The sequence below is a fragment of the Bombus fervidus genome, chromosome 18, assembly GCF_041682495.2.
Source record: "Bombus fervidus isolate BK054 chromosome 18, iyBomFerv1, whole genome shotgun sequence".
In the NCBI taxonomy this organism is placed as follows: Eukaryota; Metazoa; Arthropoda; class Insecta; order Hymenoptera; family Apidae; genus Bombus; species Bombus fervidus.
Window position 1 is genome coordinate 8,479,505 of NC_091534.1, and position 26,574 is coordinate 8,506,078.

The 26,574-nt window shown below is 27.4% G+C and overlaps 6 protein-coding genes across 9 annotated transcripts; 3 read left to right on the forward strand and 3 right to left on the reverse strand.

Annotated features, from left to right (window-relative positions):
- Window positions 1–436: 436 nt before the first annotated feature.
- On the forward strand, window positions 437–4,125 carry LOC139996630 (uncharacterized). Its single transcript, XM_072021137.1, has 2 exons — window positions 437–963; window positions 2,945–4,125. The coding sequence occupies exons 1-2, from the start codon at window positions 837–839 to the stop codon at window positions 3,895–3,897; spliced, it is 1,080 nt and encodes a 359-aa protein (XP_071877238.1). The 5' UTR covers window positions 437–836; the 3' UTR covers window positions 3,898–4,125.
- Window positions 4,126–4,602: 477 nt separating this feature from the next.
- On the reverse strand, window positions 4,603–10,486 carry LOC139996628 (facilitated trehalose transporter Tret1). Its single transcript, XM_072021132.1, has 4 exons — window positions 10,260–10,486; window positions 8,364–9,887; window positions 7,392–8,327; window positions 4,603–5,252 (listed from the first exon to the last, which is right to left on the reverse strand). Exon 2 carries the CDS (start codon window positions 9,856–9,858, stop codon window positions 8,446–8,448), a length of 1,413 nt encoding a protein of 470 aa, XP_071877233.1. The 5' UTR covers window positions 9,859–9,887; window positions 10,260–10,486; the 3' UTR covers window positions 4,603–5,252; window positions 7,392–8,327; window positions 8,364–8,445.
- On the forward strand, window positions 9,685–15,808 carry Mrpl42 (mitochondrial ribosomal protein L42). 2 transcript variants are annotated; one of them, XM_072021168.1, is made up of 2 exons: window positions 9,685–9,823; window positions 15,409–15,808. In XM_072021168.1, the coding sequence occupies exon 2, from the start codon at window positions 15,409–15,411 to the stop codon at window positions 15,766–15,768; it is 360 nt and encodes a 119-aa protein (XP_071877269.1). In that variant the 5' UTR covers window positions 9,685–9,823; the 3' UTR covers window positions 15,769–15,808. The 2 variants fall into 2 exon arrangements, with proteins under 2 accessions (XP_071877269.1, XP_071877268.1); XM_072021167.1 differs by lacking the exon at window positions 9,685–9,823 and adding an exon at window positions 15,080–15,236.
- L(2)41ab (lethal (2) 41Ab) lies at window positions 10,260–14,931 on the reverse strand. The gene is made up of 8 exons (XM_072021109.1): window positions 14,167–14,931; window positions 13,340–13,962; window positions 12,498–12,741; window positions 11,998–12,408; window positions 11,394–11,915; window positions 11,041–11,328; window positions 10,809–10,967; window positions 10,260–10,738 (listed from the first exon to the last, which is right to left on the reverse strand). Exons 1-8 carry the CDS (start codon window positions 14,284–14,286, stop codon window positions 10,511–10,513), a joined length of 2,595 nt encoding a protein of 864 aa, XP_071877210.1. The 5' UTR covers window positions 14,287–14,931; the 3' UTR covers window positions 10,260–10,510.
- On the reverse strand, window positions 15,094–20,679 carry LOC139996616 (uncharacterized). Its single transcript, XM_072021107.1, has 8 exons — window positions 20,568–20,679; window positions 19,981–20,112; window positions 19,640–19,801; window positions 19,267–19,496; window positions 17,995–19,183; window positions 17,130–17,234; window positions 17,029–17,063; window positions 15,094–16,951 (listed from the first exon to the last, which is right to left on the reverse strand). Exons 2-8 carry the CDS (start codon window positions 20,055–20,057, stop codon window positions 16,026–16,028), a joined length of 2,724 nt encoding a protein of 907 aa, XP_071877208.1. The 5' UTR covers window positions 20,058–20,112; window positions 20,568–20,679; the 3' UTR covers window positions 15,094–16,025.
- On the forward strand, window positions 17,232–26,217 carry LOC139996614 (putative ATP-dependent RNA helicase TDRD12). 3 transcript variants are annotated; one of them, XM_072021102.1, is made up of 18 exons: window positions 17,232–18,006; window positions 20,948–21,129; window positions 21,270–21,538; window positions 21,632–21,831; window positions 21,926–22,061; window positions 22,141–22,288; window positions 22,364–22,528; window positions 22,834–22,986; window positions 23,071–23,223; window positions 23,293–23,527; window positions 23,580–23,738; window positions 23,862–24,043; window positions 24,114–24,239; window positions 24,340–24,488; window positions 24,548–24,718; window positions 24,977–25,145; window positions 25,221–25,400; window positions 25,999–26,217. In XM_072021102.1, the coding sequence occupies exons 2-18, from the start codon at window positions 20,953–20,955 to the stop codon at window positions 26,209–26,211; spliced, it is 2,985 nt and encodes a 994-aa protein (XP_071877203.1). In that variant the 5' UTR covers window positions 17,232–18,006; window positions 20,948–20,952; the 3' UTR covers window positions 26,212–26,217. The 3 variants fall into 3 exon arrangements, with proteins under 3 accessions (XP_071877203.1, XP_071877201.1, XP_071877202.1); XM_072021100.1 differs by lacking the exon at window positions 17,232–18,006 and adding an exon at window positions 20,692–20,827; XM_072021101.1 differs by lacking the exon at window positions 17,232–18,006 and adding an exon at window positions 20,692–20,827 and having other exon boundaries at window positions 23,595–23,738.
- The last annotated feature ends 357 nt before the right edge of the window (window positions 26,218–26,574 follow it).

The window sequence follows — 26,574 nt, forward strand, 5'->3', positions numbered from 1 at the left end:
AAAAACTGCTTTAATATTATTATATCAAGGAACAAATCTAATAAAAAAGGAAGCGAAACTTAATGAAAGATTAAGATTAATGAAAGAGTTTTAAACATAGTTCTTTTATACAATTATGATTATCTGCTATGAAACTGTAATAGTTCATTGACCGAAATAAATTTCAATTTTGCTTTAAGCAAATGAAGAATCATTCCGCACCAGACATTTCAGGAATTTGCTCCAACCAATCAAAACTAAAGAAAGTTTTGGCGCAGAAAGTTTTTCTAGTTTGTTTGCTTGTTCAATAAATTATTTGTTATTTATTATTATTGAAACCAAGTTTTTAATAATTATTTCTTTTCGTTGATTCGGAAGAGTAGGAAAAGCATAGTTAATGTAAGTAGGCTATCCGCATACGTACTACGAATTACTACCTCTAGCGGTCAAACGTTCGAACTATATGTACATTTCTTCTTTCGCTATTTCCTTCGTAACAGAAACTTATGCAAATCTAAGAAACGGTAAGAGATGACATATGCGTTCGTACTGTGAAGCTTAGAATTTTTTGATCATCGGAACCACGGTTTATATGACCGTGGTCAGAATACGTGTGCAATCGTGAATCGTCCAAAATCGTACAATTGAATCATGTTTTTTTATTAGTGTCTTTATAAAAAATATATACAGTGAACAATTACAGGTGCAAGAAAGCGTAGTTTATTTTTGTGGATTGTTAATCCTTGCAGTTTAGGTAGATACGTTGCTTCGGTTCCTTACTTTTAGTGATTAATATTTAGTTTCTTCTTGTTTCTTACAATCGATTGCTACAACTTAAAAAAAAAACAGCAGTAACAATGCATAGACACGGTACTTACGATAGATGTAAATTTGTTCATTGTAACAATGGAAAGCACAATGGACACCGTTTGTTTCGATTTCCATCTAAACCAGAAAGACAGAAAAAATGGATAGAAAATACAGGTAAGTAAAAAATATTTATACTTTTATTAAATTATTTGGCTGAACTTTACTTTAGAGTTTACTTTAGAGAGCCAAAAAATTATTGACCTTTCTGCTGTCTTACAGTTTTCGATGTGTAGAATCCGAAAATGCGAGTTTCAAGACGAGAAATCTACTGCTTCAAAAGTTATGACTGTTTTAAAAGTAAAAACCGAGCAACATTTTAAAGCACTTTACATGTTATTTTGACATCATATTGTTTTTTTTTATACATGATTCGTCCGATGAGTGGAGTCGTTAATTGTAAATAAACGCATGTGAATGGCGACTATTTGGTGACGGGATATTGAATCGTGAGTATTGAATTCACTTGAATTAGGTTCGGGCCAATCTTCACTCTCCGGTCACCATTTACTATTTACGCTAGTACAAACCAACTTTCGATGAAATTCAGTTCGATGCTCATCTACGCAGACAGGAGGAATTGGCGTTAAGGTAATGTGTAAAATAAAGATGTTCAGTTTTACATAGTCATACCATGCGTTTGGAACCAGTGGATTCCTTGCCTTAGAACTTGTATTTTCAGATTCTACACGCTGAAAACTACAAGATTGCAAAAAAGTCAATAACTTTTTTAGTTCCTAAATTAAGGTTTAACCAATGTGATTCGATGATTCAACAAAGCGCAAATCATTTGTAATTTGACAACTCCAATCTTTTTGTTCGGCGGATCGTAGCTTCTGCTGCTCGGTTTCTACTAAGGTATTTGTAATGTACATTGACTTCCTCACAATTTTTTTAAAATTTTGACAGTGCGTTGTTTAGTATATTATCTATACATAATTCAGTTTTTTAAAAAAGCTTAGTCTTACTGAAATGGAGATATTCACCTTGAAATTTGAAAGTTTTGGTAAATGTACAGATCTAACTCAACCTTCCTGATTTCGATGATTTTTGAATATGGGTCGGGGGCATGATTCCAAACAACTTTTTCCTGCACATGTAACTGTTGGTCGGCCGTTGTTTTTCAGATATTTGCAAAAAGCTTTCAATGCCACTACAGTGAATTCTGCCTATAGTTGTGCATCTGTGACAATGTATGCAATAGTATTGCCCTTATCTTTTGTTTATGATATAAATGTATATATAAATGAGGGTTTAGCGAGCTTAAATCTCGCACACAACTACGGCTACAACAAATGTTTGTTACATATAGCTCATAATTCAATTGAAAGTGAATATCATTAATGTATTGAGTTCAGGTTTGGGTCAGAATCTTCAATCCGGACGCCTTGCGATGATCGGCAACACGTGCTTGAGATAATAACAAATTAATTATAAAAATAATAGGCGGATGAATAATTGATGTTATTTTACGAAATAGGATAATCATTTTTACATGTATTCTACACAAGTGTTGTTCGCGGCAGTTGAATTGAAAAATCTGGCCCAAACTTAAACCCAATATGTATAAATCTTGTAAATAGGAATGTTTCCTTCTTCTTTCTCAAACACTTCAGATATTCTGGCAATTTGTCTGTACCAGTCTTCTGTATCCTCCTGTGTCCTTTTATCCTCTCCACTCTCCCCCATTCTCTCTCTCTCTCTCTCTCTTTGCAGTAACCATTATCCTTATGTACCCTTTTCCTACTTTGTTTAAATAATAATTTTACACGGCATTAAGAAATTACTCACTGTTTAATCATAAATATAAATAATAATTTTTTGTTCTAAGGATTGAGAGGAATTTTAGTTAAAGATTTAAGTCAGAGTTTTAGTTTCCATGTCTTAAAATTACGTTAACAATTTACTGCGAATAAAAGTTGCTTAAAGTATGGTCATATTGCGTGCAATGCCGCATTAGAAAGAACTGTTGCGCTTTGCTATTTAACTGTCACATATATTAAATTATATGACTTATATTAAGATGTTTGTAAAATAAATTTATAGCTTTTCGCGAAAATTATGCATTCAGAATTCAACACTACTAAAATTCACACAGGAAATAGTTGGCTTCGGTTCTTGTCAACCTCCACGATCAGGACTGCAGGACTTTGCGATCTTCATTTCCGAGAGGAAGATTTTTGCGACGGAACGAAAAAGCGTTTGCTTCGGAATCGTGATCCAATCCATTGGAAGGAAATATCGACGCCCCATGGGCAGACACAGGCGATTGTTGAATTGCAAGAATCAAGGAATTCCACACAAGTAGCAGTAGAAGTGCAGAAGCTTCAAGAACAAGTACCAAGTACAATAGAAATCTGTGATAAAAATCTTCAAGAAAATGTTAACTGTGATAAAAATCTTCAACAAAGTATTAACTGTGATGAAAATCTTCAAGAAAATGTTTACTGTAGTAACCTTGATGATTTTAATATTAGAAAACAGTCAAACCCTAATTTATATCCTTCGGGGAAAGAATTGTTCCTTAACACTGCTTCGGATGATACCGATTTGTCATTTTTAAATTACGATTTAGGTGCACAGGCACCTATACCTTGCGAAAATGTGACAGTTGTTTCACTTGTATCAAAAAAAGATTTTCGATGCTCTAAAGAATGTAAAATATTGGTTGATTCCTTAAAAAAAAAGATAAATCTTTTACAGATAAAGGTAAAGCGATTGGAAAAGAGAGCAAAATGTGTACAAAGTAAATATTCATATGTACGCAAGCAATTAGAAAAGCAACTAAGCCAAAAAATTCGCAATATTGATGACTTTTTAGTAACGAATAAACTAGCTAAAGATGTAGGTCCGACGGCGAAGACTGTAATTAAACTGCAGTTGCATACAAAAAAGACTCAATATACAGAAGACGAGAAAGAGTTAGCGAAGAAAATTTATTTTCAGTCACCAACTAACTATACTAAATTGCGAAATGTGGGTTTGATTTTACCTTCAGAATCCATAGTTCGAACATGGTTCTCTAAGTATGACGGTTCCGGAAATGAATGAAATGATCTTTTGAAAAATTTCTGATTATGTAATTAAGAAGTTTGATAAAAAAAGGGGAGGGGGGCATGCATGCCAAAATCCCATTTTAAGAAAATTGATTTTAAAGTTTTCATTATGGTATTACTTAGTGAAAAGTAATTGAATCCAATTTTTTTTAAAGGTGTATTAATATATTCTTAAAACGTTCTGGAAACAGAAATAATGATTAAAAGATGTTATGCATTTTTATTTATAAGCTTTAAAAAATAGATTTATGTGCCTTTTTCCATAAATAGAGTAAAATTATTTTTTTGTTTATTTGTTTAAGTATAATTTTATTTACTTATTCAGTTACAAATCTTTTTATACAGAACTTACATAAAAAATACAAGCTTAAGACCAAAATTAAACAAAAAATTAAATTTCTTAAGTAAATATTTTTATACAAGTTGCATGTGTAACTGTAGTTTACACTTTTATTTTCTGATGTCACTTTATCTAGCTCCAATAAGTTCTATACATTTATACATTATATGTTGACAAAAGACTTAATTCTGAAAATTGTGATATGTCAATATGAGATTCGACTCGCATGGTTTCAAAAAATATATCTTCGACATCAAAAGATGAAATATTAAATCTTAAACTACGACTATTTTTACATTTTTTAAAACTTATCATATATCGTATATAAACTTATCGTATTTTTTCATACAACCTAACAAATTTGATTACAAAATAACTATGTTTCATAAAATACACGATAGACAGGAGAGAGTTTACAGATTACAATCTAATCAGGTGGTAATTATTTTATACGCAGGCTATTTTGAAGTCCAGTGGAGTCCAATTTTCCAGATGTTGATCTCATTCAGCGCTTGGATACCAGCTCGTTGGTCGCAGATCGCAATATTCCTCCAATAATTGCCAAGAAATCCAATTGCGGTATTTGTTCAATGTCTTAATGACTGACCAGGGAATGGATCAGGATACTTGAGTGTGTGTCATGTGGTAGTCAGGAAATGGATCAAGTTAATGTCGGGTGCATTTAGCAGTGAGTGAATACTAGCACGGTCGCTGTCATCATTCTTCCGATATCCATACTCGCTCTAGGGGAAACCGTGCGGAAATTCAAGAGGAAGAGATTGCATCTTCGCAAGAAGTCTCTCACCAGCCGGCAATAGGGGAAAGCTTCCTCTCGCCGTCGATCCTCAAGTGTTCCGCCGTCTCTTCGAAATTCCACGGATATTTTGCGCATCTCATTACTGTCAGCAAAAATTGTTGCGGCCTGGTTTGTTAGAAAATCGAAATTTTGAAACGAGTTCGGATGCCCGTGGAACGTTGATTCGTTCTACTCGTGATGGCTTCGATAATAACTCGAAATGTAATATAAAATCAATCAACTTACATTTGAATTATTTAAATATTTTAAAACAACAAATTGAACAACAACTTATATTTTACAAGAACGAAAATGAAGAGTGTTTGCAGCAAACATTGTAAGTGCCAAGAAATAATTTTTCGGGAGAAGAAGAAAACTTATTCTTTAATGTAATTCAAATTCACGAAAAAGGAAGGTGTGTCTATAGAGAAGCCTGTATGTGTCACTTCTTAATTGTAAATAAAACTCAATGTTTCATTCATTTAGATAAACGGCATAGACAAAAACCAAGAAACCATTAACTACCGTTTATTGGGGCTTATATTTTTCTCTATAGAGGCGACTTTGTAATACGATATTCTAGCATTATTAATAACTATCTAGAAAGGGAAGTTCCACTTAAATTCTATATTACAGTATTCTCATTAGTATGTAGGATATTTATAAAAAATAAATTTACTTACTATGTTTTTTTCAAGCACTCTTTAACTAACTTCCATATTGCAGAAGGAAGCTTTGAAACACAATATATTTGAATTCTTTGAACGCTTTGATTAATTTATCTATCAATCTCGTGGCTCAAATGTATCTCTTTCAATTAAAAAATAACAAATTACGATTTTTGTTACGTCCAGTCAGAAAAATTGTTAATTACTAATGTCAAATACAAATTAATCTTATTAGTGGTTATCATAGTGCAGAGTGAACCTTTTATGCCTTAACAATGTCCTTTCATATGACAATAGAAATAAATATCGAATCGCCACATATTACCGCGTAATTGGATGCGATTTTATACCGTGTAATTGTATACTAGTATTAAGGAGATCCTAATTTGAAGTTACAAAAATAGCCATTTAATTATGATAATTGTAAAAATTCAACTTTAGGCACGTTTCAAATTCTAAGAAAAACAGCTGGCAATATTTTCTTGTAACTTATTATGTGTTATGTTGGTAATTACTATAAAAAAAAATCAGCTATTGAGATATAACATAACATAACATCACTGGTCTCTTTTGCACTTTTGACATACGCTCACGTATCGTTGTTCGAACGCAAAGCAACCAGACGACCGTTTTCGTTAATTAATTTCAAATTAAATAATTTTTCGGTTTCAAATCTTTACTAACTTTTAGAGAGTTAGTACACGCTGACTAAGTTGTTCTTTGCAGATCTTTAAACTACATCACTTATCGCTGGTTGACACTTTACTCTCGAGTGCGCTCACAACGTACTTGAGATACTCAAGTAGTTACATGCTTAATATGTTTATAAACACTATCGACGTGCTCTTGCGTCGTTCTTGCTTTTTTTCTAATGCTTATTAAATTGAACTCACGTAAAAAGATACTATATTAAATTTTGAATTCAGTTACTCATATATATAACTTTTGCGCCTATAATCAAATAGATGATACTCTGTATAATCCTGTATAATCCCACTGCGTGACTTACCTTATATTAAATAAATTAGTTAAAATCAAAGTTAATTAATATTAAAAGAATTGTAATGTCATGTGTTATTAGTAATGGGTCTTAATAGGATGAATCTATGGTACTGTAAATAGAAATTCTACAGCAACATAGTCGATACAACAAAGAAATTTTGATAACAGATTTTATCATGATTTTATTGACTAAGTGTTATAATTATTAGTCATCATTGATAACTAGTTGTAATCACTCGTTTGTTTAGACGCTTACTTTTGTTGCCATGAAAAGGAACATTTCTAAAGTATAAAATGCCAGCTTTTTGATATTGTAATGAACACTAATTAGATATATTTTTACTAACATTAGCTATTAACAATTAACTCAGCTGGATATAAAGTAAATAGATAAATAAATAAAATAAATTTGTCAGTTAATAGTGAGGATATATTATCATATATCAGGCAACAAAAATTAGAGATTTTATAGATATAGACTTCTCATTGCGCTTGAAATGTCTAGGCTTTCTCCAACTGATAACGTAAAACGCTTTCTGTTTTTCAATTCATTATTCAACTAAAATGTTTAAGAGTTAATTGCATAATGTATAGGCAACTTGCTCTATTTAGAAGATTCGTAATTTCTTGATGAGATTTTCCTTCTTGATGTAATTTCACTATCAATTAACGCTCACACTTACTGGTTTCTGACCTCTTTGTAGCCATGTTTAAGAATTACTATTCATCATGCTATTCATTATGAAATACGCGTTCGAATACTTCTGTAACTTGCGTAAGCAATATGTAGATTGCTCTTGTTGTGCTATCAATCCTGCATACGTGGTCGAATCTTTTTCTAATTCTACTCATACATTCTCAAGATTTGTACCTTCTGTTTGAGGCCTGCGAATTTCATTTTTTAACAATTTGGAGACATTCGAATGTACTTTGTATATATACATTGTACATATATAGTTGTAAAAAGAAATTTATAACAGCTTGTTATATTTTTTGTTTGCCTGATCAACAAAAGCTTATCTCAAAGAAGTAATATATACACGACCATAATTAGGTTTGGATAATTACTAACGCTATTATGTATTTTGAAGCATCATGCAAATTTACATATAGATACATACACGTATGTACATACAAATTATTGTTATGCTACCGTAATGGATTGAACTTCATTCACAGGTGCACAGAGTTTACAACTTTCTTTTATATCATCTGATAATTTTTGCTGAATAACATAAATTTTAGATGCGCATTTAAAACAGCGATCTCCTTGCCTTAAGTCTGCTACGTTTGGATTTTACACATCTAAAATATATAAGATAAAAATAGGTTACAAAACCGGTCTTTCTCAAAATAAAATTTATACAAAAACTGTATTTATACAATGCAAATTAAAATGTATTCAGTGTACAGAAGTCATATATATATATATATATATAACTTTTAAGCCTGAAAATATTGGATCACAGTCTGTTGTATACTTGAATTTATTTCAAAATTTATATTCAAATAAAATAATTTTAAATCGTTTGCAAAATGTTTATATTTTAATTGTTTATTATAAATTGTTTTATAGGTGTATACATATTAATTTTGTTACAATATTTTATTCTTAAATTCTTTTTAATATTTTTTTATTGTGCTTTTATATAAACTAATAACTTGTAATTTGAAATAATATTAAACCCACCATCAGTGAATCATTGTAGACAAACAATTTTTAAATAATAACATTATTTAGGAGCCATTCAATTCTTTTTGGATTTCTTCTAAAGACTTTCCTTTTGTTTCAGGAACTAATAAATACACAAAGGAGGTTCCAATAACACAAATTACGGCAAATAACCAAAATGTTTCACCAGTACCAATTGCCGTGGAAATGTTAATGAAAAATTTAGTTACAATAAAAACTAATACCGAATTAAGAAGGCAAGCACTACTTGAAGCTACACCCTTAATTTCTGGTGCAAAAATCTCACCCAACATCAACCATGGAACTGGACCAAAACCCATATTAAACATAATAATAAAAATACATATAGACGTTAGAGGTAACCATGTAATTGAAGTTTCCTGGTTTTCAAGAAGGTAGAAATAAACTCCAAGGGCGCAAGTTGTTAAAGCCAAAAATATTATAGATGCTAATAGTAATATTTTTCTGCCTATACGGTCTACAATTAATGTGCTCACAGAGACAGCTAATACTTGTATTGCACCTACTATAATAGTTGAATAATGAGGGTCTAAATCACTGCCAGTTTTTTGAAAAATGCTGTTAGTATAAAATATAACAACATTTACACCACATAATTGTTGAAAAAACATAAGACCATAAGCAATTATAAAGCCTTTTAAAGCTGCTTTAGATTTGATTATAGTCCAAAAAGAGGTTGTATTTTGATTGCATTCTTCCAATGCATGTTTTTGATTTTGTAATTCATTTTCGATATTGTATTGAATACCGCGCAATCTAGCTAAACTTTTCTTAGCAGAGTCTTCATCGCCTTTTTTTAAATAATAGACTGGTGATTCTGGCATAAACATAAAAATTCCAAAAAATATAACTGGTACAATACCAGATATAATTGACAGTACACGCATATCAACAAAAGTTCCAAAAATATATGATAAAAGAATGCCTATAGTGAGAAGTAATTGAAAGTAAGATCCAACAGTTCCACGAATTTCTTTCTCAGCTATCTCTGCTGTGTATATTGGTGCTACTACAGAAAAAGCTGGACCACTGAGACCAGTGATGAATCTACCAGCATAAAACATGATTAGATTATTGGCAAAAATTATAAGTAACCAGCCTAAGGTAAAAGGTATCACCATCAAAAGCATTGAATATTTTCTTCCTATTATGTCAGCAAGAATTCCAATAGGAATACACATTACTGCTGTACCTATTGCAGTTATTGAACTAATCCATGAAAATTCTTCTGGAGAAATAGGTACACCATATAAAGATTGTAAGTTTTCTCCATCATTACCAGCAGAGGAGGTCCATGCCAATGACATTCCAGCTGCTAAGGCTCCAAGTGTTGCTGCCAAACTTGCAACATATTGAGGCAATCTTTTAGCTGGCACACTTTGATCATCATTGGAGACCAAGGTTTGTTGTGAAATTCCAAGATTAATCTCTTTCATTTTTTTTTTTTCTTTTTTCAATTACTTCACTAAATATGCAAAAGAATTAACTTGATTATTATGATTATTCATAATCATATAAATCAATGCTTTTTTTCTGTTTCACAGAAATAAAATTTTTAATTTACTATTATTTTAATTTATATAATTCTGAAAAAATTTTAATCTTGAACATACTTCTTTATATTTTTTATTTCACGTTAAAAGTATTGACAATAAATTTTATTGCTTCCATTACAAAAATAGAAATGAGCAGAAGTTTTTTACGATATTGCTTATCGCATAAAATAAAATTTACAAAATCGATTTAACGTTTTAGAGAGCAAAAAAAAAAAAGGAAAAAAAAGAAAAATCTGGTTTAATTATTTTGTGTGTATATTTTATAAATTAAAATTTCTTACCATCCAGCTTCAGATTCCCTATTCTTTTCAATCGTAATATCTTTAATCCCTTATTTTGTATGAAATTCTTTACTTCTTTTATGTAATAATAGAATTGTATATTTAGCTTATTGCCTAAAACTTACATATAGCTTGATATAAAACGTTTTCTTAAAATAGTTACTAGAACTTTGTCCCATTGCATGAAGTATTTATTGAATGATAACATAATAATCATACGCTTATCTTATCTTACACAGTCAGTTATTCTCTTAAATAATTTGCAGAGTTACTAATACCTTTTTAATTCTGTTTTTTAACATTGGAAAGTCATGGTCAGCCCTTTCTAATGTACATTTTAGATATTCTCTGCAATAGTGTTCTTTTTGCAAATTTTCTTCTATTATATTTTCATTCTTATAAATCATTTTATATATACCATTTTTAATATCATATAATTGCTTTACTTTTCTTTGTTTAAGGACCAAACTATGTAAATTCTAAAAATTGGAAGATAGAATCGAAAGTTAGTAAATTATGTTATCTAATGTGATACAATTAGAAACATACATGATATTTAAGCAGTTCCAATCGTTCAATTTCGTTTTCCACAGTGTTAACATGTTCTTTTAAGTTTCGTAAAAATTCTTGACACTTGACTAATTTATCTTGAATACTTGTTACTTGATTGTTTAATTTCTCTATCATATTAATAGTTTGTTTCTTAATCTGTTAATAATAAAACATATAATTTGCTAATTTAAAACAAAAAAATATATATATATATTATCTTAATGCTTACTTTTAAAAGTTGCTTAATTTTTGCTCTTTGATCAGACAATCGTTTGTGCATTACAACCTTCTCATTATGTTTTACTTTTGAATTTCTTTTAAGTCTACCAAACACTTTGTCAACTATAATATCTCTTCTTGTAATACAAAGATTCATATCATGAATTAATTTTTCCTGAATCTTCTTTAAATAGGAAAGTCTCATTTCCATTCTATGAATTTCACTTTTCATTGATGCTATACTTCCAGTATTTTGCTCCTCTTTTACATTTTTAATTGTATCTTGTATCAGTTGTACCTTAATGACATAAATATTATGACAATAAAGAAATAAATGATAAAATAATATAAATTACCAATTACCTTCTTGTCCCATGCTAAACTTTCTTGTAGTACAGAATTTAATTCCTCCTTTAGCATTATTTTCTCAGTGCATAAATATTTTAAATCACTTTGTAATTTTATAAGTTCTAATTCCAATTCTTGGAAAGACGAAAGACATTCGTTCTTTATTATACAATTTTTATCCTCCAAGTCCTTTTTCAGATCTTTTTGTACCATTAAATTTGAATTTATGCGGGATAACTTTTGATCAAGAGAAATTATAGCCTTATTTACATTTGCTTGTTCTTTTGTAAGCATTTCTAATGCATATTCCAATTTAAAATTCTTTTGCCCCATTATCATAACTTCTTTTTGAAGAAAATTTATTTCTTGCAATTGCAATTCTCTTTGTTGGCTTAATGAAACCACAAAACCTTGTTGACGTAACCAAAATTGTTGCGTTTTTTTAATATTTAGTTGAAATTCTTGAATATTTTTTTCTAAATCGATAATCTTTATGTCTAATGGACTCAATTCTTCTGCATTAGTACTTGGTAGTATCTAAAATTGTTTGCTTGTAAATATATGACTTTTTTATTAAATTTTTTTCTGAATTCGAAAATAAAAAGAAACAATATATAACCTGCTCAAGAAGTTTATTTATTCCTAAAAGCTTTGTTTGTGCTTTTCCCATCATTACTTCATATTTTCTTGTCTCCTTTTGCAATTCATCTATTTGCTTTTCTTTTTCAGTATTTATTTGCGACAGTTCATGCAATTCTGCTTTTTTATTTACAATAAGATTTTTAAGTCTTTCCAATTGTAGAAGATTGTTTCCATACGTATTCTCTATACGTGCAACTGAAATTTCAGATTGCAATACAGCATTTTTTGTATTTATTAATAACTCATTAACATATTGAGTTGCTTTATTGCATATAACTTTTTCTTCCAACTTTTTAAATATAGCATCCTCTAGATTATTTCTTTTTTCAAAAATATTTTCAAACTTTTTATTCACTTGCTCTTCTTCATATAAATAATTCTGATATTTCTGAAATGATGTTAGTTAAGAATAAAATCAATTAGAATTATAGCATGTTTTATATTAGTATTTAACAATTACATTAGTATTTAACATACATTAAATATAACATTATAGTCGTATTCTGTTTGTTCGCTGATTTTTGTAAGATTTAGTAATTCTGATTTACTGTTTGCAATATTTTCATTATATTTTGATATTGCTCTTGATGTAATTTTAATATCATTTTCTATTCGAAAGGATAAAGATGTCAGATGTTCATTACTCTCCATTTCTTTTTCTGTTTCTTTTCTTATTTTTTGTATTTCTAATAATAATCCATTGTATAATTGATGTGCTTCTCTAAAAAGAAAAATATTTCAGTGAACTTGAGATGAAATGATACAACTTTGTATCATGTTCTTTTCTATAAAAAGTTGGCAATAAATTAATTGTACTTGAATTTGACTAATTACCGACTGAATATGAGTAAACAATCAACAGGATGTTATTTTAAATGCGAATATATGTAAATAATGTAGACGAAAATTTTCCCGTTTAACTATACTGTGATGCAAACATATTTGGAAACGTTTAGTTAACAATCGATTTACTACACGCGTATGATAAATTTTCAAATCTACTTTTCTCGGAAACAAAGCGTCTTGCAAAAAAGATGTTATTCTACACTTTCGATTTATTTTCACATGTAGAATGATATTTTGTCGATTGTTCAGTCCTGTCCAGTCCGGAACTAGTCACGTTCAAGTATACTTTATAAATTTTCAAACTCGATTTACTCGAGAACTAAGCCTTAAACGAAAAAATGTTATTCCACATCTTTCTTTTATTTTTTAAATAAGAAATCACCATGTGCCTGCTTGTGCATAACTTTTGGCCTCACCTGTATGTCAATCAAATATAATTCAAATATATAACCAAAATCTTCTGCAATACTTACTTTTGTTCAAAATTTAATTGATCATGAATACTATTTCTTTTAGAAATATTAGTTACCACAGATTTCCATATATTATACAGATCTTTATGTTCCGTATGTAGAGTTTCTAAATCTGTATTTGCATCAATTATCATTCTATTAGCATCTTGCTTTTCTTTGTCTTTAATTTGTAATTGCTCATCAATGTAGGCTATTTCTGATTCAATTTTCCATATTTCTTCTTTCAATCGATATAATATGAAGTCTCTTTGCTGTTTTCTCTTAATCAATATCTTATTTTTACTAACATCTTGTAATGACATTTGTTTTGATATTATTAAATGGTCGTTCAAATCCTTTTCCCACTTGGACAAGTAAGAATAAAATTCCAATAAATTCTTTAAGTTTTGACATAATTTTTCTTTTTTATCTTTCTCTTCTTTTAATTTTGAATAGTTTTCTTTTAAAATATCCTTAGTATTTTCTATATTATTATTCCTTTTTTCTCTTAATAATGTAACTTTTGATAGTGCCTCTATATATTGTTTTAATATTATATGCTGATGTTGAACTTCTTCTTGCTTTTGATAAAGTTGTATAGCTTCTGATTCTAGTTCTTTTTCTGCATGTTTTATTGACGCTTCCTAAAAATATTTATAATTAACCTTATGTCGTTATGTTATAACAAAATATTATAGAATGTAACATTTCAAAATATATTTTATATCCTTGTATTAAAATTGTAAAATATATTTTGAAATGTTATAACAAAATCATTGTTAAATATAATGGTATAAAGTATACAAAATATTTATTATTTATTATATTTTGTGTAGTCAGTTACTTACAAGATCGAGTATTTCTTCTGAAAGTTTATTATCAACATGCAATAAATGAACATGTAGTGTTCTTTGAAACTTTTTCATCAAATTATCATTTGGATCAAGAATACTTAATGTAGACGTCATGATCAGGCTCAATTTATTGCACCTTGTTATGAATTTTTTTAACTACTTTAAAAACTACTTTTTAAACTACTTTTTACAAAAATTGTCTTTTTTATCTCTTTTCATATGTTCATTTAATGATATGAATATACATCTAAATTTTTTATAATCTCATAAAAGTTTCATTTAAATATTTCATTCTCGTAGCACTACAAGATTTGTTTACATTTAAATTAAATGCGGTTACCACATTAACAGTCAAGAAGTAACAAAATAATAGAAAGCAGTAGAAAATGAACACTTTCTTTTTTTATGATCAATATTTTTTTCTTTCGTTACTTAGTCTTTCAAATATGTGTATAACGTATGTATAAATATTTTAGCAGATTTTAATAATTTACTATATATACTAACGATTTACTATTATACTAAAAGATATTGTACGACAAAATTTTAATTTATCTTATTACTATATATATTTATGCTATTTAATTAGTAATAGAAATATTTTATTCTATGTCGTTGTTGTATTTAATATTTTTAATATACCGTCATTAATGTAAAATAGTATTAGAATGTGTAATAGATTATATTTTAGAATACATCATTGATTAAATTATCTTTTATTTTGAAAAATTTCAGAACATAAGGATATAATATTATAAATTATAGGAATGTTATTATTATCGAACATTACAAAAAATCAGTATGATTAGTAATTTAAATGCTTAATTATGGTTATGCTTTTAATTTTAATGCAAAAGGTGGTGTATGTAGCAAGTTATTCTTTGTCGAGGGATTTAATATGTGTAGTGGCACTACTGTTCATTTACAAGTTGTATATTTCATTTCTTAAATATATGTTACTTCAATTATAATATAAATATTGTAAATATTTATATACTGTAAATACGCGTTTCATTTTAAGTATATCATTTATTTACCACTTCTGCAATAATTTACGCTTTAAAGTAAGATATACAAATATTTCTTACTTACAGAATTTATATATTATTTGTAGGTTATTCTACAAAATATAACCTTAGATGTGTTATTAACTTTACATGTATTTTTATTTATAAATAATTAGTATAAAAATATATTAACTAATTTCCCCATTTCTCTTTCTCTCTCTTTAAATAGATGAATGCTGTATTAAGTACTATGCGTGTACTAAATGTATCTGCCAAGCGATACTTAAGTTCTGTTAAATTACCTTCAGAAATAGCTATACCAGTGAATAAAGATATGATTATCTGTTGGCATCCAGAACGAGAATTCCCTTATGAATGTTCATTACCATTACCAGAAGAAAAACAAATTTCAACAAATTCTGTTTTATGCATTGGTGAAAAAGAAATTGCTGAAGTTTTTAAGCATAAGAAAGAAGAGATTGTTGTTGAAGAACTTTCTAAATTGACATATACTACAAAACATAGATGGTATCCCAAAAACTGGCGTCGGAGATTGAGAAAAGTAGAAACAGAAAGACCATATCTGTAGTTGTAAATCATTAATTCAATAAAGTAATATTAAAAGTAAATTTTTATTTAGAAAGTACTATTGTTGTAGGCTATTTTATGTTTATATTTATTTTCATTTTATTGCACTTATTTCGATGTGAATAACATTCCTAAACTTTAATATATATATATATATATATAATATATATAATATATAATATATAATATATAATATATATATTAGTCATTCTGATATATTATAATATTTGGTTCCTCAGAAGAAACAAAATTTACATTTTACAAATTTTGAGGTAGTATTTGCCTTTCTCCTTCACACAGCAAGATATGCATTGCTTGATATAACAAATATCTTCCAAAGCTACTTTTTTGTTCTATATTCCATGTTGCTGCTATTCCATAATAATCTCCACTTTTACAATTTTTTAATTCTTCTATTCCTAAAGCATCAATCATAGCAGCTTCACGTGTGAAAGCTTCTACTGGAATACTGTTTTGGAAAATGTGAAGACACACAACTCCATATCCAGCGTTCCAAATATCTAAAATATGCTGGATTTTTTCATTCTCAGGTTTTTTCTTTGAAACCCATGTAGCAAAAGCATCCTTAAGGTGGGAGTATGGCCTATTGCGTGTACCTTTACCCACATAAAATATAGCAGAAAGAAATGTAGTCCAGATTATGGACTCTGTCAAATGTCTCTTACGAAAAGCTAAGTCTTTAGTTATACGTGGATCTAAGAGTAAATAATTAAAACAAGTTTTATTCATTCCATCTCTCCATTTCCTAGAAGGACTTACTAAGGAAAAGTCTTTAAACGCATTTCTTTCAATGATTTTATATTCTTCTATATCATTTATCCAATCTCCAAATGTTAAAAATGGTTTCATATGAAATTCACAATAATTCGACTTATGCAAAGGAAGATGATTAACTTCAAAAGATGATGAATTATGTGATTCACATTTTAACTTAGTGAGTTGTTTTGGATATAGCTGTCTTTTCGTATTTGTTACCGATCCAGAATTGACTTCAAAAAATGATGAATTATATGCTCCACTTTTTAACTTAGTCAGGCGTTTTAAATATAGTTGTCTTGTTGTACTAGTTATTGGTCCAGGATTGTCACCATAATGAATTAGTTCTCTTCGTAGCACATCATCTGTTGGATATGTGTCCATTGATAAATTTAACGATTTGGGCCCTAAATAAATTTATAAATTGTAATTATAAATTCATAAATTCAATATTGAAGTATAAAATAATTTTAATAAATCTTACACATTTTGTCAGATGAAATACAATCTGCATTTTTGCTAAAAATTAATAACAAGTTATTACAATCACTATTAATAAAGGTATGATTATTCTTAATGTCTTACCACGGTGATAATGTGTAAATCCTACGTTCCAAGAAAGCTAAGCCTTCATCAGGATCTTCATATCTATATTCCTCTTGTACACTGATATATGACTGTGATTTGAAACTGTTGAAAGCAATTAATTTATCAGACTTAAAATACTAATACTACGTTTATCATAAAATCTAAAGAAGATAAGATATAAAAAAGAAAAACGTGATAAGGTAAGAAAGGTGATAAAAACGGTTCAAAACGATTAGCATAGATAGTATCCGTCAAATTGAAGAAAAATTTTCTGATAAACATGGTTCGAAAAATTAATATCTTCAGGGTTACAAACAATTTTACGTTTTAATTAAAGCGGGTGACTTTAAATTTTTCCATCACGTACAGATATCCTTCGTACAACACAGTACTCCTACAACACAAATTCGCTCTAACATCGGTCGAGAATTTGGGAAATACCTGTACGGAACGACACGTAATGGTATATCATTCGATATTTTTCATTTGAGCAAGCGTATATGTTGTCTCATATTCACCATTTAGTAACTAATGTTGTCACCTCTTATAAGCGGAGGTCTTATCTTATTTCTCTATCTTTTTATGTTACATTATATAATATTAATATGTACTAATTTTTATTAATTATATTATTAATTAATTACTAATTCTTCTTCTTCTAATAACGCTATATATAAACTAATTTTTTATATAGTTTTTATTTATAACTAGTACGCGCATGGCCTTACAATCAGTTATGAAAAAGAGATAGTGTATGTAACAAGGCATTTTTTCGGAAATTAACTACCGTGTTATTCGGATGATACCTATATCATATACATGATACATATATATGGATAAAGATAAATATAAATAATTTTACCTTGAAAGAAAGGTACTTAAATTTTCTTTAAAAGTATTTATAGTATCGCTGATTTTTAATTCCACTTTATTTAAAAATCTTTTTTGTACTGCACATGTTTTGTCTGTTTCTACTTGTAATATATATTCTTTTAAATGTTCTTTACTTTTTTCCTTAAAATCTGATTCTTTTATGCACAAACTTCTAAAATTATGATTAAGTCCTTCTGTTAAATCCTTTTTTAATATACACTTTTCGATATTGTTCTCATTTTCATTAGAATCTATTGGTATATCATCATCATATTTATTTTCATGTAATCTTATTGCCAGATTTTTATTAAATTTGTAATTTAAATTTCTTGTGCAATTCTGGTTTGGTGACAAAGAATTTGTAGTATCAGGGCTTGTATTTTCTGAAGACGTAAGTTCATTATTTCTTCTACATTTTCTAAGAGATGAATATTGCCTATAAAATCGTTTCCTTCTTCTTGGTGTAGACCTTGCTACTTCTTTTCCCATATTAAATTCTTTTGATTGAAACGACTGAGTTCTCATTCTACAAGGTGTAAAAGCTTCAAATTTTATTTCTTTATTTAGTATTTTTGGAGATAAATATTTTTGTCCTTTCTCTATTGGTTTATTAATCAAAAAATTTGGCGACTTGCTTATGATGGAATCATTTGGATCATATATAGGTGTTACTGGAACTTTAATATTACTGCTTTGATTGGAAATTTGTCGCCGATATTTAGGCATAACAGATCGCTTCTTTCCTTTCATTTTTATCGGAAATTTGTCTTTAATATTATATAGAATGCTATTATCAGTACTTATTGTAGATGAGGGACTTGTATCATATAGAATGTTTTTACATTGTCGATATTTTTCATTAATTTTTTCTTCTTTGGGATTAGATTCTAAAGAATTTGAAAGCTGATTAATAATTTCGTTAATTAAATGTTTTTCTTTATCCATTTCTTCTTGAATTCGAAGTTCTGCTGCACTTGTCATTGCACTTTCAGATTGATTATCATTACTTATACTACTGTAACTAAAATTAAAGGAATTTACATGTTTCGTGTCAGCAAATCTTTCATCTTTACGTCCCTTAAATATAGTTTCATTTATCATATTTTCTTTAGAAACGTTTGAAATTTGTGGAACGATATATTCTGCCATTACATCTTCGTTATTAATCAGAAGTTTATCTACAAAAAATAATTTACTTCTTATTTATTTATTATTTAAATATGTAATAATATATCAAAGTTAATTTATTTTTTTTACATACCAAAAGTCATTTTATATCTCGTTGTTCTTTCTTCCTTTATAGAATTATCACAATATTTTCCAAGTATCGCAATTGCTTTATAATATTTTCCATCAAACGCATAATGAAATGGGCTACGGCCTTCATCATCCAAACAAAGTGGATCTCCACCATTTGCTAAAAGTAATTCAAGTACTGTAACTCTACCCCATGCTGCTGCCACATGAACTGGAGTTAACCCATCTACTGACCTACAAAATTAATTGGAATTACCATATGTCAATTTCATGCGCCATATAAAAAATATATTATTGTAAAATTTTACATTATTTTTCAAAACACAAAATCCAATTGTATCTTAATCGATTACTTCAATTTTATTTTAATTAATTACCTGACATTTGGATTACCTCCATGACGCAGAAATAATTTAGAGACTTCTTCAGCAAAAGCTTCAGAATCGTTACCTATTACTAAATGAAATGGAGTTACTCCATGCATAGGAAGCAGTGTATTAGGATTTGCTTCCTTATTTAAAAGTAATGTAGTTACTTGCCTATCAAAACACATTAGTAACAATTCTAAATTTAAAAAGATGTTTATGTGCTAATAATTGAATATTTAAAATATTATTAGATATCTAACATACAAACATAATAATAGATATTTAAAATAATTAAGAATAATATTAGTAATAAAGAAATATAATAATATTCAATTATAGGAAGTTCTTACTTTATATTGTTATCTTCTAGGCCATCACAAAGGGAAGAAGCCAAAAAAAGACAACCTTTAGCCTTTAAAGTCGACATTATATTCCAATTAAAATTGGCTTATATTAGCACTATATTTTAAGTATTTTTAAATCTGTTATGAAAGAAAATAACACATTTATACATCTTATAAATTGAAATGGTCAATACATCACTTATTGATATTATAAATAAAATCTAAAAATGTATGTACGATTAAAAGAAATATCTCATAATAAATACTCAGAGACTTATTTTTAAAACACAAAATGAATGTACTTAATGATATACTCTATGTAAATATAAAACGATATTTTGAAAATACAAATATAAAATAAATATCTTTATCGCTACAATAACAAAACCATCATTTAATAACTGTAACCAGTAAAATTAACTATTTTAACAGCATTCTTGCTAGTATATTATATAAATTAATTATAAAATAATATATGATTAGTTATTTTATTGAGAAATTATATTTCTTGTATTAATTCTTATTATAAAATATTTTTATATTACATATTTATTACGAGAATATGAGATCAAAAATATTCAAACACTGTTTACCTTTCTTATTTTCTCTGAAGTTGTATGTATTTCTATTGGCTGTTTAAATTCGTTCAAATTTGTTGTTCTTTCTTTGCCACTATGTAAGCGTATGCAATGAAACAATCTTAATATCCTTCGAAAAATATTGTAATACCTAAATAAAGTAATATTTTTTAGCTTTTGGTTGTGACGATCTGTGATATAGATTTTTTTGCAATATTATATGTATAAGCGCGACTGAGGAACAAAAATGAGCAATCAGAATTATTATGACACAGGTTAAGTCTATATTTAAACATAAAATTTGTATTTCTTTACACTTTATAGTATTAGAAAGTAATTATTCACAATTCTTTCATCATATGTAGATACCTTATTAAATTAATATTTAATTGCAGATACTATGTTACCATCTACTGCAACAGTAATTAAAATTACAAATATTTTAACTCCATATATTGTAAGAATTTATGAAGTGAAGGGCTATAATGAAAAGTTAAATTCTATCAATAAGAAATTGTTAAAAGAAGAGAAAATGTTTCACAGTATTGAAAAAGATATAGAACCAAAAATAGGGGATGTAAGACCAATGCGTAATATATATATAAATTTTATAATGCTAATATTAGTAACAATCAATTTAATTCCATATAAAATTAGCTATATCATTTTACTTATAATTATTATAAAAGAATATGTTTTAAATTCGTATTCTTTTAGACAGTTATAGTATATAATAAATTAGATATTACAACTGATTGTCCTGGATGGTTATGCAGAGGATATATTAGTAGTATTGAAAATCTGAAAGATACATATAATATCTTTTTACCTGATTATGGAATTTCTATTGAATCACAAAGAGAGGATTTCATTATATGTTCAACTAGTGCAATTTTGGAAGAATATTTAACCTTCACAGTTGGTTTATATAATATTTTACCTGCGGATGTAAAACATAACTTATCTGTACAGAATGAGACTCTAATGTATGGTTACACTAAAACAATTACATGATTAACATATTTCAGTAATTTACATATTAAAAAATTAAATATAGCTTTTCTTATATCTGTATAAAGAATTTTAGAGGAATGGAGTACATCTGCAATCGAATACACAAAGGAATTAATAAGTGCATCTGATATAATCTATTTTGATCATATAGTATCTGATCAGTATGGAAAATATTATGGTGAATTTTATCTCAATATAAAAAACAAAGTAATATGTTTAAGTGAAGCTTTAGTTCTACATCAATATGCTATTTATTTAAATAAAAGTAATTCAATAAATTTTTGTATTATATTATTAATATTTAATTTTATAGAAAGTTGTTGTATGTATATAATGCTTTTTGTTTGACTTTTATATAGAATTGTTGCAGTTCATAGAAAGTTCAATGAATAGTGAAAAATTAAATAAAGAAATAATCAATGATGAAACTATATTTTATTTAAATGTTTCACAAGTGTTGGATAGAACTAGTGAAAGAAAAAAGCAAAAGGAAAGGTTTGATAAAAAAAAATATGATTAATTAATTAATCAATTCTGTCTTTTTTACATTTTTATTAAATTTACTTTCTAATAGTTTTCTAAAAAGAACGAAATTTAAAAAAGGCAATTATTTACACCATGAACTTCAAAGAGATGAAGAAAAAGTATTAATTTATGGAATGGATAAATATGAATGGTTAAGTTCTACATTAGATGTAAAATTCCCTGTAGAAATACACAAGGTATAATTGTATAAAAATTCTGTCTACTAAAAATGAAGACTAACAAAAATTAATTTGTATGTTATTACTTTTCAGGCTTGGAAATTATTGATACAGTCATGTAAACCAAGGAAAATACAGTCATATATATGGCCTGCTATAAAAAAAGGTTTAGACACGGTAGCAATTGGAACAGCAAAATGTGGTAAAACTATTGGATATATATTTGCTATTTGTGGACTTTTGGCTACAAATTCCAATGTAATATTTTCTCTAAAATAAGTGTTTGTTTACATTAACATTAAAATTAATATAGAATATATGCATTATCTTTCTTTCAAATACATAAAAGATTGTATAGTAATATAATCTATGATAATAATTAATTTCTATTGGATAATGAATAGAGAAGATAATAGTTTTTTCTTGAAAATTAACGGAATAGATAGTAATTTTAGAATTCACATATTATTTATTTATTATACATTAACTAGAAAAAAAAGAAATATATATATATATATATATATATATATATAACATTTTAAAGGATATAAATTTTGAAACAGCTTCCTCGAGGAGTAAATCCATCTGCATTGATACTATGTTCTTCCTCATCTGAGGTACTAGAAGTTCATTTTTTATGCACAAAATTCCTAGAGGACTATAAAACGATAAAATCTGTTGCCGCAATTAATGGTAAATCAGAAAGAACATTAGTGGTAAGTAAATTTCTTAAAATAAATTTAGGTAACACTAAAAGTAAATACTTCAATTGGATATAAAATAGTTTATTAAATTTTTAGGCTGAAATGTTTAATGGATGTCAGATACTAATCTCTACACCAAGATTTTTAATACGCTTCATGAATAAAAACAAAAAATTAGTGAATTTTAAAAATCTTCGATATTTAATTTTGGATGATGGTGATATTATCTTGGATAAATATTTTGATTCTGTAAGTTTATTTTATCTATGATAATTTTTCGCCTTCATATTCATATAAATGTAAAAGAAATTTTTTTAGATAAGTCAATTATTTAGACGACACAATATTATTTGTAACAGAGAATTAAAAAGTAAGACGTTTCAAATTATAATAACTGCAACATACTGGACATTGCGTTTAAAAAAAATTGCCTCTATTCTAATGGAAAATCCATGCATATATATAGCATCTTTTATGGAAGCTGCAATTTTTAAATCTATGCGTTTAAATTTTTATGTAATAAATTCAAAGGAAAAACATGAAAGGCTTTTAGGTAAAATTTAGTTATTTAAAAAAATAATTATAGTAAAATTAAATAATTCAAGATCATTTTATAACAGATTCATTAGGTAATGAGTATTCCACCTCACGAACTATAGTAATTTGTACAAATAATAACGAAGCTAAAGAGTTAAATAACTTCTTAGAAAAACATAAAGAGACTCTTTTAGCTCATGGAAATATGAACTATGTTCATTTACAACGTAAGATTATTTATAGATAAGATATTTAAAGATATATCGATATTAAACATATTAAAGATATATATTTTGATTCGTGATGATATTGTCATCAAATTTTATCTAACAATTTTTGTTTGAATATAGGTATTAAGCAATATTGGAATGTTTGTATAAGTGGTTCTTATCCAATTTTAATATGTACAGATGATATATTACCAGATATAGATATTACAAACGTAACTTGGTTGATACATTATTCAATTCCTTTGCATTCAAAGACACAATTTAATTTTCGGTTCTCTACACTTCTAGAAAATTTACAAATGGTATGTTATTTTATTACAAAAATGTTTGTATAATTCAATAAATAATATTCATTTAATCAAATTGTTTTAGGAAAATAGCACTGGAAAAGTAACTATAATAATGGATGAAAATAATGACAGACAGTTTTTACATATAATAAAAATAATGCAACGTACGAATTATGTCATTCCTGAAAAGATATTAGAAAGTGTTAAGGTATGTATCAAGATATTCATATAAAGAGTAACATGTACAAGCCATATTTTATATACAAATTAACTTATGTTATAAAAATCTACTTTAAAAATTTATTAAGTTTATAACAGCTACTTTAGAACAGAAAAAGGAAAATTATCCTATTTGTGACAGTATAAAGTCTTGGGGATTTTGTAACAAACAAATTTCTTGTGCATTGAGACATAAAATAATTTCAAAAGTTGATGCTCCAATTACGGACATTCAAATGTAAGTAAAAATTTACGAATTAATCAAAAAAATTTGGTTAATTTTGGATATTGTTTTAGAAACGACAAGGTAAAGTTCAGAGTAGTGAGCATACATGATGCTACACATGTTTCTGCAAGGATTATATCATATATCAAATTTAATACATTAAAAGAAGTAGAATTTTCTACTACTGAATATCTGCGAATTAACACAAGAATCCAAGAGTTCTATTCTTGTGTGGAAAACAGGTTAATATAGCAATAAAGATTCTTTTATATATAGAACGATATTTATAAATTTGTAAAATTAACGCAAAATTTAATCGTTTATAATATGAAAATTGGATCTCGTGTAACATTTTTATACATGGACTTTTTCTTCGTCTTGATGACTATAATCACATCCTATAAATATTGTTTATTTCTTTTTTAACACTTTGTATAAAAAGATAATATTTTATATATATTATTTAACGTGTTTATTGGTATCTATGTTTATTGTTGTAGAAAGAAATGTGAGACTCTCGATGTGGGATGTATATGTGGCTTGGAAGAACCAGTAGATACTTTTAAGAGGATACAAATTTTACATATTGAAAGAGAAAATAAAACAGAAATTCCAAAGTATGTAAATGTAAGATGTATTGACAATGGGGTAATTTTGAAGAAAGTAGATGTATGTATTTAAGTAATATAATAGTACAAAATAATATATTATATAATTAAATAAAAAAATATAATTTTATATTAGGTATATAGATTGTTACATATGCCAGAAGAACTTATAGAATATTCTATGCAAGTAGTAGAAGTATTTTTAGTTGGTATAGCTCCGCATGATGAAGAATATGTTTGGAATAATTGTGCAATTGATGCTGTGTACCAGTGGTTTAAAGAAAATGTTGATGATAGGTCCTATGTGATTGGAACGGTATATTACATTATTAGTTTTTATTTATTTTTGGATTCCTTTTTTTATATCTTCTTTATTCATTTTGCTTATGGATAAGATATATAATGTGGCAAAGAAATATGATCAAACTTTGGTACTGTTCTTAAGGATAAAAGGAGATCTGATAAATATAGGTTGGAAAATTTTTCTTACATCGAAAATTCTTTGGAATAGTCGTCGAACGTAGAATTTCAAGTATTGTCATCATTTCTTGCTAGAAGTAGATAATGTGATAGAGAAAATTATGATATTGAAGGCAATATGTTTCATAGTGAAGACAGTGCTATCAGACTGATTTATTCTAATATCAAGTGCGCAGATATTCACTTTACGTATGAACGAGCTAATGGAAACGCTACAGAAGCTTAATATCTCTTATCAACAGATCTGTTAAAAGTTCTGTTAAAAGTACTTTACTTCGACACATCGTAGATCGTAGACTATATTTATATCTCGGAAAGAGCTTTTGGATCTATGGTTGTATCACCTTTTTTTATTTTTAGAAACAGTAGAATATGGTACCAAAGTTTGATCACCTATTTGCTTGTCACCCTGTAATATAGATTTAAATAAACAGGTAAATTTACATCTGGGAAATACAATATGGGTAAATACTTTGAATGTTGGAACAAAATTAATTGGATATAAAGATTTAATTGGTTCATGTTTAAGAACAGAATTATTAGAAAAAGATCACGCTGTTGAAGATGACAAACATTTAAATCGGATGTATCAACTTTGTAGGGATGCTGGGTTTTTGAACATAAATGGATATGATTTAAATCTTTAAATAAAATTTCAAAAATATCTTCAATTAATAGACCTTTCGTATCATTTCTCCTTCAATATATTAAATATCGTGATTGTAAATGAAATAACACTTGTTTTAAATATTTATATATATATATATATATTGTACACATATAAGCGCGCGTGTATATATTGGGTTGGCATTAGGTGGTAATGACAAAATCCGCAATCACTTAGTTGCCAACCTAATATTATTGATTATTATAATATTTAGTAAATTTTGACATTTACAAATTTTGTTAAATCATGTAACTCCTTAAAGATAAAATAAAGAAAAAATAATTCGTTTGAAGAACTTTCTGAGTACATCGTTTAATTATTAACCAAATTTTATTAATTTGTA

Excerpts from the sequence above, each read along its gene's own strand:
- LOC139996630 (XM_072021137.1), top strand. The coding sequence starts at position 837 with ATGCATAGACACGGTACTTACGATAGATGTAAATTTGTTCATTGTAAC. Across the intron at positions 964-2,944 it reads AAAATGGATAGAAAATACAG|GAAATAGTTGGCTTCGGTTC; the intron begins GTAAGTAAAAAA and ends AAATTCACACAG.
- LOC139996628 (XM_072021132.1), bottom strand. The coding sequence starts at position 9,858 with ATGAAAGAGATTAATCTTGGAATTTCACAACAAACCTTGGTCTCCAAT.
- Mrpl42 (XM_072021168.1), top strand. The coding sequence starts at position 15,409 with ATGAATGCTGTATTAAGTACTATGCGTGTACTAAATGTATCTGCCAAG.
- LOC139996616 (XM_072021107.1), bottom strand. The coding sequence starts at position 20,057 with ATGTCGACTTTAAAGGCTAAAGGTTGTCTTTTTTTGGCTTCTTCCCTT. Across the intron at positions 17,064-17,129 it reads ATTTACACATTATCACCGTG|CAAAAATGCAGATTGTATTT; the intron begins GTAAGACATTAA and ends ATTAATTTTTAG. Across the intron at positions 16,952-17,028 it reads TATTTCATCTGACAAAATGT|GGCCCAAATCGTTAAATTTA; the intron begins GTAAGATTTATT and ends AAATTTATTTAG.
- LOC139996614 (XM_072021100.1), top strand. The coding sequence starts at position 20,800 with ATGAGCAATCAGAATTATTATGACACAG. Across the intron at positions 22,289-22,363 it reads TCCCTGTAGAAATACACAAG|GCTTGGAAATTATTGATACA; the intron begins GTATAATTGTAT and ends ATTACTTTTCAG. Across the intron at positions 24,044-24,113 it reads TTCTAGAAAATTTACAAATG|GAAAATAGCACTGGAAAAGT; the intron begins GTATGTTATTTT and ends AAATTGTTTTAG.